Source organism: Saccoglossus kowalevskii, chromosome 14 (genome assembly GCF_978046115.1).
Source record: "Saccoglossus kowalevskii chromosome 14, keSacKowa6.1, whole genome shotgun sequence".
NCBI lineage: Eukaryota > Metazoa > Hemichordata > Enteropneusta > Harrimaniidae > Saccoglossus > Saccoglossus kowalevskii.
Window position 1 is genome coordinate 10,245,326 of NC_140654.1, and position 17,755 is coordinate 10,263,080.

At 31.7% G+C, this 17,755-nt stretch overlaps 1 protein-coding gene across 3 annotated transcripts in view; it reads left to right on the forward strand.

Moving 5' to 3' along the window:
- LOC100370831 (dual specificity tyrosine-phosphorylation-regulated kinase 4-like) overlaps nt 1-17,210 on the forward strand; it is a 92,874-nt gene extending 75,664 nt beyond the window's left edge. For all 3 annotated transcript variants that reach the window (XM_085507896.1, XM_085507897.1, XM_078005640.2), the window contains 10 exons: nt 819-880; nt 2,136-2,299; nt 4,214-4,350; nt 5,720-5,860; nt 6,653-6,873; nt 7,652-7,824; nt 9,866-9,926; nt 10,778-10,907; nt 12,091-12,272; nt 13,058-17,210. In XM_085507896.1, the coding sequence (XP_085364022.1) occupies nt 819-880; nt 2,136-2,299; nt 4,214-4,350; nt 5,720-5,860; nt 6,653-6,873; nt 7,652-7,824; nt 9,866-9,926; nt 10,778-10,907; nt 12,091-12,272; nt 13,058-13,299 (1,513 nt within the window). In that variant the 3' untranslated portion in view covers nt 13,300-17,210. The remainder of the gene's footprint in view (nt 1-818; nt 881-2,135; nt 2,300-4,213; nt 4,351-5,719; nt 5,861-6,652; nt 6,874-7,651; nt 7,825-9,865; nt 9,927-10,777; nt 10,908-12,090; nt 12,273-13,057) is intronic.
- Nucleotides 17,211-17,755: the final 545 nt, after the last annotated feature.

Genomic DNA, 17,755 nt, shown 5'->3' on the forward strand with positions numbered 1-17,755 from the left:
CGCTGGAATTAATTTTCACTGAAAAGGTTTTTTGGGCGTTTTGCTTGGAATTTATTTTCACTGATTTTTGATGACTTTAATGTGAAATATAGGAAAAAAAGTATATTCGCTGGATTTTATTTTCACGGAATCATCCCTTCAGCGAAAATAGCGAAAATAAATTCCAAGCGAAAATAAAGTATTCTACAGTATCCATTCTTATCGGTGTTTATTTTGACTTGGCCACTTTGCAGTTCTATCAGCGGTCATTCCTTGAGCGCTACAACCATAGTTACCAGAAGTGCTAGGCAGTAAAAATTATATACAGAATACGCTGTTTTTTTTCTTCAGTTTTTCGTTAAAATTTTCGTTCTACTTACATAACACATGTGTTATGTTATGGATGAAAATTCAAATTATGGTTGTAAATATGGCTGAATATCATGTGACATATTGTCATCCATATTGAAATTACAGATTACAGTGTAGGGATTGTGAAATGCATGTATCACAAAAATAGTAATCATAGGACCATTCTACAATGAATTATGTGATAACAAGCATACGATTTAATTTCAAATTTAGACACCCCAATCAAATTTAGTGGTACTTTCGATATGTAAATTTTCAATGGTTGAATGCAAATTCATAACAAACACTGCAAATCTCCAAACTACTATTGCAATGTATCAAGGAAAATACATGCAATATTATTATAGCACTTTCCTGAACTATGTATATTGATCTTGAACATGAATGTTGAATTTTACTACATGTATGTTTATACTATTTCTAGCGTACTGATATGTCAATGATAATTGTTTTTGGTTCCTTAATAGAGATAAAGATGATAGACTTAGAAGAGATCCTAATGGAAATAAATTACCTTTATCCCCTGCAGGTATTTATGTTCATATTATATTAATATTGCTGTCTACATTTGCACCTGAACATTGCAAATGTGTCAAGAATGCATGGGGTGCTATAGCTAGAGGGCTGTGGTTGTGGCTGTGGCCAGATTAAAACTTGCATGCACCAGGAGAGAATATTAGGTTATTGGAAAATCATTGTTTATCAAAACAAATCTCACATGTGAGTCGCGCAATAACCACTGCCCTTTAAACATATAATGGCTTGTTATACGTGTATATACATAGTCTGGCATGAGGACATGAATGGGATGTCTTTTAAATAGTGTCAATATCTAGACAACAGTGTTTGAAATACCAAACATATAGCTAATTAGTGGTCTTCTTAATCACTAATTAAAGTGTAAATATTATGCAAATTAGCTGCTATATATAGTGAAAGTGTGGACATTCAACTATTGTATAAACCCCGCCACCACACTCCCTCACAACCACCCCAAACTCACCCACACATCCACCCCAAACACACCCGCACATCCACCCCAAACTCACCCACACATCCACCCCAAACTCACCCGCACATGCACTGCAAATTGCTGCTATGCAATATGTAACACTGCTATAAAGTCCATAGTTGCTCACAAAAATCACAAATCACGTATTTTAGAGTACACATTGCTTTTGAAACCCATGAACTTATAAGAACTAATTAAGTGTTTCATTTGAGAAGCTTGTGGTATACCTTATTTTTATTTTTAGAAACCATGTCTGTTGACTTCACCTAATAATATTTAATAAACCCGAGAATACTTATATTATCAGAATCATGTTACACAAATTTTGAAAAATGCATTGATTTTAGAGTTAGTATAATTTATAAAATAAAACTAGCAAGTGACTTGTTATTATGGGCTATTTTTTTTTTTAGCAGACTTTCTTCTTTTTGTACATTATGACCTGTTACGCTTTATGGCTTTTATTCCTTTCTAATTTTCAAGAAACTTCCTTCTATTAGAGAGAACATCATTAGACTAATAAATATAGCTATGGTATCCGGGCCCCACTATTCTTATCCCGTTAAAGTTACAAACAGACTGAAATGGAGAAAAGTCATCAATAATGTATGCTGTTTTACCTCTTTATCAGTGTAAAATGGAATTTTGAATATTACCTGCCTAACATAGTTAATTAAGATAAAAGCCAAATGTCAAAAAGCTTTCTTGATTACTTACCTATTTCTGTCATGATTTATAGTTGTTTTAAAATGTGTTTTTTTCCATCTCACAGAGACATTAAGGTTATACCGATCTAAACTAACAGCATTTGAGCAGAATGAAGTTCTGGAATTTCCGGATACATGGTTTTTAGGGTTAGAGGCTAAGAAGGTAGAGGGAGTTCAAGGTGCTTCACAGAACAACAGTTATGATGATGAAAATGGTTCTTACATTAAGGTAAGTTACTATATAACACAAGAAACACCATCTTCATTGCAATGCTGTCATAATGGCTGTGAGCATGTCTTAATTTACTTTATTCAGAGGAGTTTGTTGTATACAATCGAAAGTCCATTTTATTTTTAATCTGCTACTCTGATTTCTTTTTTCTTTTCACATTTCAAAACTGTTATTTTTAATTTCGTCGTTTAGACTGTTGAAAAAATATTTTATTTTCAATGAAATGCACATTTTAGTAAAAAAAATTGCATATTTTGTCTAGTTCACACTTCAAGACTTGTGTTGACACGCTAACCACCCCTCCCATGTCAAATTAAACTGGTTAATTTATTTCTATTTTCATAAACCTGAATGTTTTTAGAATATGGCTTTTTCATTCTTATTAAGCTATACAAAATCCAGTAGTTACACAAAAACTGACAGGAAATATAATGTAAAGTTATAATTTAATCATCATGTAGAAGTGAGTGACACATTAAACAACCAATTGACTCACATTTTGATACAAGAGAACTGTTATTCAGAGTAGAGTTAAATAGATCTAATTTCAACACAAAATGGAACACTGATGGCACGCATTGAACAGGTGCTGTCATTAACTGTAGAGGGGTTGGGTGATTAGCAGTGAAAAAAATGAACGAAATACCTAAAGTACAACAGTGTAGTAACACGCAGAGAATTCTAATGATATAACTGAAATACCACATACCAATACAGATTATACTGTAACCATAGTTACAACATTGTATTCAAGTAGCCTGTTACTGTTATTCTAATTATGTATTCACTGTCCATGAAATTCAGATTGTATTCCATCTCAAAGGTAGCAGGAATTTTCTCTGATGAAGAGCAAATGAATAATTCAATATGATATCTGTGACTTTTTATATAAACAAACATCTTAATTTTGTACCTGGAAGGTTTCATAATTAACAATCATAATTGGCCCTTTCAGTTAGTTAAATAACAGAAGGAATTAAAGATGTATTTAGCAAACAAAATTTTGACGTTAAATGATTTTGCTCCATGTAGGCATACAATGCATGCGATTTTCATTTTGTGCACTTCTCGAGAAATGCATTTCAAATAGACCCGGTGTTTTTTTTGCTTAGATTCACAGAGATAACAAAATTGCATGAGCCTTTTGTTTCTCACTGCTGGAAGTACTTTTATGAGTCATTGTATAGATATTATTTCAATAAATCTTTCCTTAATTGGGCAGATAGTTGAAAGAGTTATCTTGGTCTTTTCTTCATGATCGACTTAATAGTGGTTGTATCTAGCAAAATCAGGAGAATAAGAGAACAAAAAATGACTTTCCCAAGCTTGGCATTTTGCTTACGTTTAAAAACGAATTGGTGTAAATTTAATTCAAAAGTTATGCAATATTTTGACCATTAATAGTGATGGTAATCAGCAGGACTTCTGTAAAACCACTGGCCTTGTGAATTCATATTCATTTTCTTTTTTGATTAATTTATTTGTCTTTCAAAATAATGTCATTTTGAAAACATATAGTTTTAATATTTATGTCTTAAGATGGCTGTACTACCAATTTATTAGTTATTTTGTGAAATACTATGAAATAATTTATTTTCACTGGAATTTATTTTCACTGATTTTTGGTGACTTGAATGTAAAATGTAAGAAAAAAGATAATATTCGCTGGAGCGAAAATAGCGAAAATTAATTCCAAGCGAAAATAAAGTATTTTACAGTATTTTATTATTCATTTTCTTTTGCCCTATCATAAATTTTAATTTAATAGCAATAACAACGAGATCAATAGGGCTAAGCACAGTTACTAAAAAAGTAACCGTGGGCTAGGTGATCAGTCTTTGGTGGGTGAATAATCAAACACTTGGCGAATTCGGCTTTGAAGTAATTGTTGTGAATTTTTTGATTTTTCAGGTGCTACATGATCATTTAGCCTATAGATATGAAATTTTTGAAGTTATAGGTAAAGGTTCTTTTGGTCAAGTTGTAAGGGCTATAGATCACAAAACAGGGCAGGTGATTGCAGTAAAAATTATCAGGAATAAGAAAAGGTAAGAAATGATACACATTGATACAGGTAATGAAGGTTTGGTGCAACATTTAAAATTGTGATTTGTTTGCCATATACGCACTTGCATCAGCAGCCATGGCTGATTTTTCGGTAAGCATTTCTAAATAAATGACTTTATTCTTACCATCTTCTATTAAACTAAGCTGCTGTACTTCAACAACACAATTTCCTGGAGGAAATCCATTTTAATTTAGCAAATAATGCTTCCTTATATGGTGCCAAAGTTTACTATGTTTTAAATAAAGATCATTTTCTGCTGTATAGCAGTTAAAAGTAATATTATTTCGTTCAATTTCATTACTAAATGACATGTATGTGAATTCTTGATCATATAGACCTGATCAGTTCTTTTCACATTGCCTCTTGTTGTATCTGTTTCATGAATCCCAACTAGTTGGTATATAAGATATAATTAAGGCCAATCCCATATGATACTCAAAGACATGTACAAATAATGATAATGACTAATGTGCTTTTCTATGGCTGGTATATTCATTATTGTTATTATGGCTTTGTAATCCTTTTCATGTTAATTAAAGGTCGAATACAAAAAAACACAATGTTATCATTTATACTTATTTGCCCTCTCTCGCTAGAGTGTGATGTGTTATATTTATAACTGTCCAAAACCTGAATTATTGTTCTTGAGATGATTTTGCTTGTAGCAAACCTAATAATTATGCACACAATTTTACCTTGAACTTTTGGGGGGACTTTTTAGCTTTTTCCATATATGTCTTTTTATTAGCCAGTATTGCAAACAAGGCTTATAGATTGAATTGCTCTTGGTTGTAGTTATGGGGCTCTTTTACAAAAACAATATTTAGAAGTGTGGCTACGGTATTTAGTTTGCTGCTAACAGTCAATAGAGGGCAGTATGTTTCCAATGTTGAACACATTTGCATGTCGGCACAGAATAGGCGATAATTTACTTTAAGCGAAGTCCATTTAGCTTATTGAGTTTTATACTGTGGAATACTTTATTTTCGCTGGAATTAATTTTCGCTGAAAAGGCTTTTTGGGCGTTTTGCTTGGAATTTATTTTCACTGATTTTTTCATGAGTTTAATGTGAAATATAGGAAAAAAAGTATATTCACTGGATTTTATTTTCTCGGAATCATCCCTTCAGCGAAAATAGCGAAAATAAAGTATTCTACAGTACTAGTTTTAAACATTTCTATGTGTTAGGAGATTGGGTGCTGTAAATATAAACTTCTTTTAAGTATATAGATCTACCTTGTAAAATCTGTTTCTAACACCAGAACACATGCATATATGCACACACAAGAACTGTTGTATTAACAGTTATTTTGTATTGACTTCATTAACAAAACGTTGACTTTTTTAGGTTTCACCACCAAGCTTTGGTAGAAGTCAAAATATTAGATGCACTAAGGCGGAAAGATAAAGACAACTCCAATAATGTTATACACATGTTAGAATATTTTTACTTCAGAAATCATTTATGTATCACGTTTGAACTCATGGGGTAAGTTTTAATTATATTTTTTTCAAATTAGTTTCTGTGTTTCATGCTCTCTTTGATTTATTTAAATACTATCTGTGGGGTTCAGATACTACAGACATATTCATATTACTGTGAAATACTTTATTTTAGCTGGAATTAATTTTCGCTGAAAAGGCATTTTGGGTGTTTTGTATGGAATTTATTTTCACTGATTTTTGACGAGTTGAATGTGAAATATAGGGAAAAAAGTATATTCGCTGGATTTTATTTTCACGGAAGCATCCTTTCAGCAAAAACAGCAAAAATAAATTCCAAGCGAAAATAAAGTATTCTACAGTATATATCTATATTGACCTAGAATATGTGTGTAGGTGTTCTTGATCAATCTAAGAATCAATATTGGATATATTGATTCTAGATCTGGAATGCCTTGATATAATGCCGATTTTGATACAGAAATAAACTTTTACTACTGTAAAATCTGTATTAAAAGCCACATCTCTAATAGAAGTCGCACCCATTCTTTTTGAATAATTTAGAATAAAAAATTCATCATTTCTCATATGTGTAGATGCTCTAATAGAAGCTGCACCCCCTCTGTTGCATTGTACTATTTTAATAGAAGCTGTGGCTTTTAATACAGATATAACAGTACTACTTTTTCTATTATTTTCAATGACTCTGTAAATCCTGATTAACAATAATTACTGTATCTTTTGTGTTCAATTATCCTTACCTACAGCTATAGTTTAACAAATTATTTTATATTTTGTACATATATTAATTAAATATTTCATACTTTTTCTCTTGCAGAATGAATTTATATGAACTTATAAAGAAAAATAATTTCCAAGGATTCAGTGTAGCTTTGATACGAAGATTTGCATTTGCATTGCTACAGTGTCTAAGGCTACTTCGCAGAGAAAAAATAATTCACTGTGACCTCAAACCAGAGAATATTTTACTTAGACAAAGAGGACAGAGTCAAATTAAAGTGATAGACTTCGGTTCAAGTTGTTATGAACATCAAAGAGGTGAGAGTTTACAATTGTAACCTGTTCTCTGAATATTTACTGACTGTCAAGTTTGATTCATATAGTTTGTTTTTAGAAAATAAAATAAAAATTAGCATTTCAATATTTACATTGCCCCAGTGTAGTTGGATAGGTGTGACCACATTTGTCATTTCGAGTGTTCTCATATGTCACACACTTGCCAGACTTGTTATCTTGGTAAAATTTGGAAATGCTCTCATCCTGAGATTGATCTGTTAATGTGAATGTAATGGTAGAAGCCATTTTTGTGTTATACTTTTTTAGAACTTGTTTTTTTGTAATGTAGAATTTTTATTTAATACATTAATTCAGGCAAGTGACTTCCAGTAGTAGAATGTGTGTCTATGTATGTAAAATAAGTTATAATGATTCAGTATATAAAATAAATTTTGTGCTTTATATGCTTTTGATGGTACATATATGGATAAATAATGACAAATAACAGAACAGAAATTCAAGTTTCACTAATTCTTAAAAAGATACTGCTTGGTGTGATACAAAGAACTACTGTAAAATACTTTATTTTCGCTTGGAATTAATTTTCGTTATTTTCGTTGAAGGAGTAATTCAATGAAAATAATATCCAGTGAATATACTATTTTTTCTATATTTTACATTCAACTCACCAAAAATCAGAGAAAATAAATTCCATACAAAACACCCAACAAATCTTTTCAGTGAAAATTAATTCCAGTGAAAATAAATTATTTCACAGTACTTAAAGCAATTATAAATTTATGATGTATTTTTTTGACAGTGTATACATATATTCAGTCAAGGTTTTATCGATCACCTGAGGTGATTCTCGGTCTACCCTATGGGATGCCTATAGACATGTGGAGTTTTGGTTGTATACTTGCTGAGCTGTACACTGGATATCCAATCTTTCCTGGAGAGAATGAAGTAGAGCAGCTTGCCTGCATTATGGAGGTATCTACATTCTGTATTCAATTGCATACTAATTCCAAAAGTCGTTAGTGATAATCGCATGGGCATGAAGGATGCTGGTTTAATCTCCTTAATCGACAGTCATTCAGCAGTATAAAATTCAGTATGTTATGCCTTGTCAACAAAACATGCAGTGTTTGGGTTTGGGAGAATTGTGTCCTAATTGGATGTAAACAGGGTATCTTTCTGGCAAAGAGTAGCAGATTTTCAGTGAGATGATGTTCTTTTCTCTCATGTTAGTTCTTGTAAGATTCTGGCCTTCCAGATCTGTAATCAGACTCTTTACCAGCAGATCCTATGTAAAAGAAAATAAATGTGTTAATGATGTGGTTATGTATAACCAGAAAAATCAATTAGGGCCTACATACTTCTAAACGAGAAAAAAAAAATGTTTTTTATCCTTGTGTAAGAAGTCTGACCTTACCCATTTTACCTGAGGGAATACACATATTAGATTGCTGAAATTTGTTTATTCATAGTTAGTTGCCAATTTTATAAAAATTCATCAAACTTGAATATTTACTGTAACCCTTTCTTCTATTTGGGGTGTGGGCGTGGAGGGGAATCATACTAAACTGTCCTGATAAATTTTCTTGAATGTGTAAGATATAAGCCATGACGAGAAAATTACAACACTATAATGACTTGATATAAATAAAGAATTTTTGAAATTTGGATTATGTTACTATGACAACCACTGTAATTAAAACATATCCAACTGAGTGAAATGTGGTTGAATTGTATTGATTCAATCACTGTATGGTGTTTGCCTCATACAAATTAGCAAAATATATATTACATTACACCCCCCCCCCCCATTATTGGCATCTATATCATTTTTGTTTATTCATTAACAGTCATTCAAGTGAACACGTCTAAAGTGAAAAATAATAATGAAATTTATTTATTGTTATGGTTCTATTCATTTCACTGTTCTTGGTACTTTACGTTCATTTGCAAACTTCTTGTGGATTACCAGTGAATTTTATTAAAACATACTATAATTAGGTAGCAGAAATATTATTTGAAATCTTTCGTTTGAGACTAAATAGTGACTCAAAGACCCAGCAAGTATATTTTTAGAATTGCCTTTTATAAATGTACATATCTGTATCTACATTCTGAGACATTTCCCGGATATGCAATGACCAAGTGTGTATAATGACAAGTCGTACCATTTGACAGGTACACATCAAGTGATTCGGGGATCCCATTAATTTTTTACCAAATGGTGGCCATCTTAGTCCAAAAAATGCTGAAAAATTATATTTTTAATGTGTGATCAACCATTTTTCAAAGATGCCTGCCTCAATTTCTTTTAAACTTGGTATGAAGGTACAATATATAATCTGCGTAATTTCCAATGTCATTCGTGTGTAATTGATGTTAACGGCACAATCAAACACATTTTAGCATGCAGAGCAGATGATGATATTGTCACAAACTACCCGAGACCAATATTAAAATCAGTATTTATTATAAACAATGAGTACTTGATGCAGATTCTATAATTAAACAGTTGTTAACCCCATGTCGTCTCGGTGCACAAAATATATCTGATAATATAAGATAGCGCATATAAATATTTTAATATGAGTGAAAATAAAACCTATCTTGTGAAAGTAAATAACAGAATAGAAAAGAACCATGTTCCGTACGTTCACCGGCCATGCACCTGTAATTAATTCAAGTTTTCTCGTAAAAGCAGGAACCAAACTACCGTACCAATCACGATTATTATTCAATGAAATACACTTTTTACATGCATATTTGTAATAAATGTCGCTGACGCCCGGTAAAAACACCCTGGGCCTATACTCGGGGATGCCCTCAACTTGATGTCTAAAAACAGAGGGTGGGCTTATACTCTGGGAGGGGCTTATGCTCGGGAAGTACGGTGAATATTTTAATACACCTATCTTGTGAATGCCCTATTCAGCACTTATTCAGTCACAGCAAAATAGATTTATATATTTCGCTTCATAATTTATATTTGTGTTCATTTTAAATATCTTTATTACAGATTCTTGGACTGCCACCTTCACACCTTATAGAGGATGCTCAGAGGAGGAGATTGTTCTTTGGTAAGTCAGTTCACATGATTTGTCTATTGTCTTGAAATTATTTGAAATGTCCACTTGCCATTGTAGTTTACACTTTTGTAATTTTTTTATGTCGGGAGTAGCAGATATTCATTTGGTGCTGTAGAATACTTTATTTTAGCTGGAATTAATTTTCTCTAAAAAGACTTTTTGGGTGTTTTGTTTGGAATTGATTTTCACTGATTTTTGACGAGTTGAATGTAAAATATAGGGAAAAAAATATATAATCGCTGGATTTTATTTTCACTGAATAATTCCATCAGCGAAAATATCAAAAATTAATTCCAAGCGAAAATAAAGTATTTTATAGTACTTGTATTTATGTGTTTATGCATGTTCTGGGGCCTAAGATCAGCCATTTTCTGATGACCTACCATCATGTGATGTCCACTCAACCAATGAGCAAATGACATTTACATGGTGATTTTTGCATAAAACATTCTGATTACCAAATTGCTATTATCAGACCTCAGACCTGTACACTGTTATATCATGATGATGGTGTACAAAAGTGTATTGTATCAAACTTAGTTTCAAACTGCTCTTTTATAGATGATTATTTTGTGTTCATTACAATGGTACTAAACATTTGAATGCTATAAATGTTCTACGCCAAAAAATTTGGTGTGACATAATTTATTTTTGGGAAATTTGATTTTGGACCTATTAGATTTAAAAAAATATTTTGGGAAATTTGACAAAAGTTGATTTTGGCGTTCAATAGGAGAAGCTAGCATCCGATGGAAGGTACTGCAGCCTTAACACTGTATTTTGTGATTAAACATTTGACCATAATGTATTAATTAAAGTTAACCTTTATGCTTGGTTTTTAGACTCCAAAGGCACTCCTAGGTGTATCACAAATAGTAAAGGGAAAAAAAGAAGACCCAGCTCAAAGGATCTTTGCCATGCAGTCAGAACCAGTGATTCAAATTTTGTTGATTTCATTCGGCGATGCCTTGAGTAAGTAAAACAGCCCTCTTGTGTCACATTTTAGAAATTGTTTGTTTTTATTCATTAAATACAAGTTAAAGATGACTTGAAATATTTTAATTGTGTTGCTGTGAATGACACTTTATTATTTTTCAAGGGACATTTCCAGTGAGTTAGCTTAACCGATAATATTAATATTTCACTTTATTTAATTCAATAATTCTAATTACTGGTAGTTACACAAGAACTTAAAAAAAAAAATATCCGGAAAATTCTAGGAAAGCCAGTGCACAATCACTCATCTTGTATACATTTGAAATATGTGTTTTGTCTTGCGAACATTTGTATTCACAGTAATTCGAAAGAAACATATTTCCAGTGTATCAGACTAACTTTAGTACAACACAAGCACAACATTACATAGTCTGTGGGTAACCTGGGCTGCTAACAAGATTCCTTTGTTTTAAGTTGCTGCAGAATTGACAACCATCATCCAAGTCATTGATCATTTGTGAAGAATGAGATTTGATGATTGTGAAAAGCATTGCCACTACCTACTGCAAAGGAATCACTGCATTTTAATTTAGTTACATGTATTTTTGCAGAAAATAAAATCCCATCAATGAAATCTTCGTGTAAAATAACAATAAAACTTGTTGTTTCTCTGCAAAATGTGAAAATGCATCAAAATAGTGAAATCGAATGCCAGTGAAAATAGATGGTTTTTAAAAGCCTTGCAAAGCTAGTCTACTGTTGAATTGTGTGATGTGCGTTTGTTTGTCAACAGTTTTGCATTATTAGTGCTATTATGAGGTTATTACGAGGATACAGCAAAGTATGCACTCAGACAGTACATGGTCAATACTCCCGCTGTACTGTCTTTGTGCATACTTTGCAGTATCCTCGTAATAACTCTATTATTATACATCTTTTCCTCCCAGGAATATATCGTAGGAATGCTGAAATCCAAAATGTTTAGAACAGATTTAGCAAACTTTTTTGTGTGGGGTCCGATCAAACCCTGAGGCAGCCATGTTTGTTTTCTATTTTTAGAGGGCATTTATGCGTGTAATCATTCCATATTTTGAATTCGTGTTTCCTAATATGGTTGGATGAAAATACACAGTGCAATACCGCAAAATTATGTCCTGCTGTAACTTGTGGCATTACGGTGACAGATGTATAATAATAATTTATTTATTTCTCTCTGCAGATGGGATCCGTCAAAACGAATGACACCAGATGAAGCCATACAGCATGATTGGATATTAGAGGGAAAACTTTCCAAAAGTAAAGAGTCAAAGCACCACCATTCAGCAAGGCACAAGAACGTTTATTCGCATATACCGTCCATTAATACCTTTGCAAAGGACAAAGTAGATGAAGAAAGTGCAGGTATGAAGCCATAAACAGTATGTTTGAAGTCATTATCACAAGATATATTCAACAGTTAACTTTTATTAAATAATACTTTTTAATACATATATTAAAGGTTGATTTTGATCCAAAAAAAAACACCTCTGACACAGAAAACAAACTTTTCCTGAATTCTACCAAATCTGTTGCACTTCACCAGTACACATGATGTGCAGGATGATGAAAAGAAACAAAAACTTTTTTTTTAATGCCTTGACAACGTTTACATAACCAAAAGCTGGTACCTGTTTGTTTTGTTTATTGCTTATTATGTATAATGTTTAGCATACTTATAATTAACAAATCAACTACTTGTAAAATACTTTATTTTAGCTGGAATTATTTTCGCTGAAATGACTTTTTTGGTGTTTTGTATGGAATTTATTTTCACTGATTTTTAGCAAGTTGAATGTAAAATATAGGAAAAGAGGAATATTGACTGTATTTTATAATCACTGAATCATTCCTTCACCGAAAATAGCGTAAAATGATTGCGAGCGAACAAATAAAGTATTTTACAGTAGTTATATATAAAATAGACATAGGCACACCAATATTTTATCTACATGTATATATGATCATTTCCAATTTAAATAAATTTGTGATTCTCATATTACCCAAAATCCTTTTGACCTTGTGGTAGGCATTTCTTAAGTTATACTTAATAATCAAGGCTGGTTCAAGCGGATTTAAACGCTGTAATTTATAATTGCTTTGTCACAATGAAGTTCTCAGCAAATAATTTTTTTTTTTCCCCCCTGAAGACAAATCACCACCAGAAGAAAATATTAAACGAAAAGAAAAACGAAGTGGGAAAACAAAAGACAAATTGCTCCCAGTGGAGGCTGCTGATAACAGTCAGCTGACTGATCCTGTGGATAAACCTGTGAATAAAGTCAAACCATTACTTGCATCTGATACTAACCATATAACTGTGGAGTTGAAAACTGCCAACGATGAAAAGGTGGAACAAGCAACCGGTGGACAGTTCCTGCCCCCTATCTAATTATGTAACATCAAAGGGATCTATATATTACCAGCATTATTACCAATAAAATATATTTACAGTGAACTCTAATGGAATTAGCCAGGAATGTTGAATAGAAGGCAATATGTACTCGTATATACAGTTAAGAAGAGGTTTTTACATATACATTCCTACTTACGGATGTCAGAAAAACGCAATTTACAAATCAAAAAAAAAAAATCAGACATTACTGAGAAATATGGTATTTGATTGCAATAATTTTGGACATTCTCAAATTCTACTCTTTAAACTGTTAAGGCTTTATATAATAAATGAAATTTCATATTGCATTATTTTTAGCACACAGTGCTAAGTGTATAAGCTTTTTCTTTTTATTTACACCACCATTTTTAGTTTTTGTAAATTGATAGTTTTACCATTCAGCCACTTTGTGTAATCTTTCACTCAACAGATTTGTTTTATTTCCATGTGTGATAATTTGAGATTAATGTACAGTATCTGAAGAAGATTGTAAATTTTTCAAGTGCAATTTTTATAACCTAGAAAATTTAACCAGTCCTTGTATGTGGCATATCCCACCATGCTCAAGTCTTGGCTTTTTTAAAATACAATTTCTTTTTATTATTTTATCTTTTTAATCAGTGGGTTGAAAGCACACAGGACTGAATATTGTTTTTTATACTGTAACTCAATTTCTGTAAATATGCAAATGAGAATTTCAAATGTTAAATATAACGAATAATGATAATTGTATTTTTATATGTAGTGTGATTCAACTCGCATTCTACTCGTTGATTGTAATTAAAAGGTTCACTTACTTTGGGATAGCGCAAGGTTTAGTAAGTTTGAAATATTTCTGTTTCTCTCTCTCTCTATATATATATATATTGTCTGAACTCTGTTTTCTAAATCTTAAATTGCTATGGTAATTACACTGGTATGGATCTTGTTTAGTGTTTTAATAAATCACACAACAGACAGCTATGAAAATAAAGTACATGTTTATATATTTCATTCAAATGCAATTTACACATTATATATCATTAATTTAAAAAAATCAAATTTCAGTTTTTGAATATTGTATGTATAAGCAGGGAAAACAAAAACTCCATACTCTGTTTGTCCTATTCAAAACGTGCAATTATATGAATTTCCAGTCAAAATAGTGACAGTGTTAGGTTTCTTTACTCTTCTGTACTTTTATGTACTTCGAATAGAGCAAACAGAGTATGTGTTTTCTAAGGCATTTTATCCTATTTTCATACCCCAATTTGTGATTTATTAATATGACATGATATCTTGATTTGTGATGCTCAATCCATACTGATGTAATCCTGGTGCTTTCATAGAAAAATCTGCAGGGTCCTTACACGAGTCAATAGATCAAGCAAACAAGGAAGTTATGAGTCGCTATATCTTGAAACTATACAAAAGTAACTATGCACAAACTTGAGTCAGAATTCTGATGTGCAAAGTTTGCATAAAAAGTTTGTTTCGCCTACTACCAATGACTGCATTATACTATAAAGAAATGAGAACTAATAATGTGTAATAACTTTTTGCTTGATCCATTAAGGCTCAACAGTAATCACTGCAGGGTGTTTTCTGAAAAAAATGTATTCCGTCCTGTGTTATATTTTACACTTAGCATTTTTAATGAATGTACGTACCACCGTACAGTATTTAACGTCCAAACAGTATTGCATTTTAATTATTCTATTTCTATAAACACATTTACTGTACAGTTTTCCAAACATTGGTGGAATTGTTCTCCAATATGTGCTAAACTAAAAAAAGGAAGATGTGATGTACTTATTATCATATCATTTGATGCCTTGTTTTAGCCAAAATCGAGAGATATGTGTGAAACCACCTCATGGCCTTGTGTTTACTTTATACTTACCTAAATACTAAATACCGTTGTTGTAGACCAAAGGTAATCCGTCCATGCTCAGTCATCAATTACAAAAATTTCTTGGCCATTTCCATAATAAGCACATGGTATTCTCTATTGCTGCTGTCTATTTAAAAGTCCAAAAGCTACACTCAGTCCCCATATTTAGACTATTACACATCCTATCAAATGGCTAAACATGGTGTAATATGTTAGCTGAACATTTAGCCTGTATTTTTGTTTGAACAACAATTCATTTTATAGCTGTGCTGGTGTTCTTCATATGTTCTAACATTTTACATTGTGTGTAGTCATTTATAACCACTACGTAAATATTACCTGCTTCATTCACATGTATTCTGTATGTGTATTTCCTTATATGATCTTGTACAATTGTGACCACTTTTTTTTATTTATTTAATTAGAGGGCCAGGGGTTTTATTGAAAAATTACAAATTCTTGTAGTCTAAAGATATGAGAAGTGCAATGGGAATGAAATTCGAGTTTATTTGAAAATTACAAATGACCCATGACAAGAGCCATATTTATGCAGTCCACAGCATACCTGCTTGTTGAGTTCATGACTGTTTTCTTATATATTCAAAGTGAATGAGAGAAATAAGCCTTATCAGAAAGAATCCGTCCAGTCTTGTGTTTGGCAAAAGTTTATTGAAGAACCACGTGTTCAAAATATCAGCTCCAACACAAGACGCATTTTGTGTTAAGTGTGTCATCTCATCTCATATTTGAATCTGGAAAATATGTCAGTGTTTATTTTTATATATAAAATTGCATCCAGCATAGCCCTCAAATTTAATATATTGTATTCAATGTTCAAATGCTTTTGACTTTTACATTCTTTTAATTCATCTCTTAAAATCTATTTGTTGGTTATGCAGAGTCTGTGTTTACTTCCAGTGACTAGCAGCAACCACATTGATTTCCGTCCCATTAACTCATAAGTATTATGAAATGTATATATATATATATATGAATCAAAGATTTATCCTATATGGATAAGGAATGAAACTGTTCTGTTATATTGAGCGTTCAAGCATGTAATATGCAACATTGATAGCAGTGCCTTTCTTGATGCTCTCTGCCACTTTGTTTATGCGAAGCATATCTCTCACAACATTGTCTTAAAAATATATCTGACACTATGTGTACTCTGCTCAGTTAGCATTACTGTCTTTGTTCTTTTAGTTCCAGGTTACAAAACAGGATAGTTTTAGATTGGCTGGGAGCTTTTGATCCTTGTACACATTCACTGTAATTTACTCATCTTGTAGAGTAAATACAGTAATTTATTCTTGGAGATTTAAAAACTAAACCAAAAAAAATTGTTGTACGATATATATATATATCAGGAAAACTGGGTAATATCACTCAGGTCATGATCATGAAAATAATATATTTCCCAGACGCAACATGAATATTTTTTTTAAATTACACGTATATGGCAGTATGTTATCCAGCATTACCAGAGTATTATCAGATTTATTAATCAGCATTATGAAAGACCACCAGTCTAACTATACTTATAGTACCATTTAGACAGAAAATGCCAACTGCCAGAATTATTCATGTTTAAGTTAATGTATGATCAGCCCATTATTGCATAACTATGTGGAAATTACTACCACTACATCTTTTTGACAAAATAAAGAATTTCTTAACTTCTCTATTTCTCTCTTAAACAACATTTGTTAACTTTTTTCACAACTAGGCACTGAAAATTTGATAATCGGACTGCGATCAAATGCAATTAAAATAAGTTGCTAATTTTACTGTTGTAAACAAAATTTTGTTCTACATGTTTTCCTGTTCTGCACTTTAAGCATTGTTTTTCACACGTGTTCAGTTACAAGCAAAAAAAAAATATTGTATATTCTTGAATCTTAGCTGTTCAAGTGTGATTTCTCAAATTTCAGCTGTTGAGTCAGCACAGTATTTTTATGAAGTTGTCATGTTGCACTGTCATAAAGCCAAGAAGACAAATAAACTAAGGGCTGTTCGCATATACAGAACATAACATCCTGCTTTGTCTTTTTATACTTACTGTTATCGGTAGTGTAGTGGTTATTACATCAGATTTAAACTCATACCCTGGGTGAGTGTGCCACAGACTCAATGTGGCATCCAACAACTGGCCAAGAATAATTCACCAACTGCAAACTTTGAGTGGGGGAACCTAGTTATGTTTTGAAGGTGCTTGTACCATTATGTATTAACTCTGTTCGTATTTCCCAAATATGTTATTAGAAAAATTATCAAAAATGAATTTGCATATATTTAATAACAAAATAAAATATACTTTACATATTCTTATGTCCTTTGTACAAACTGCAGCTCATTACAACAATCAATTTATTTGCCCCAGAAAGTGATGGGGACCTACATGAATATAATCATTAATTACATGTTCTTGTGATAACTTTTCCTGACCATAATTTTTTTGTATAACAAGTCATGAGGTGACAGTTTCTGTTGTGCAAAAAAAACCTGAATCAGTCTGTCATATTGAATCAGAACTGTCAAGCTCAATTTCATGGAAAGGTAGAAATAATGCTTTTGATG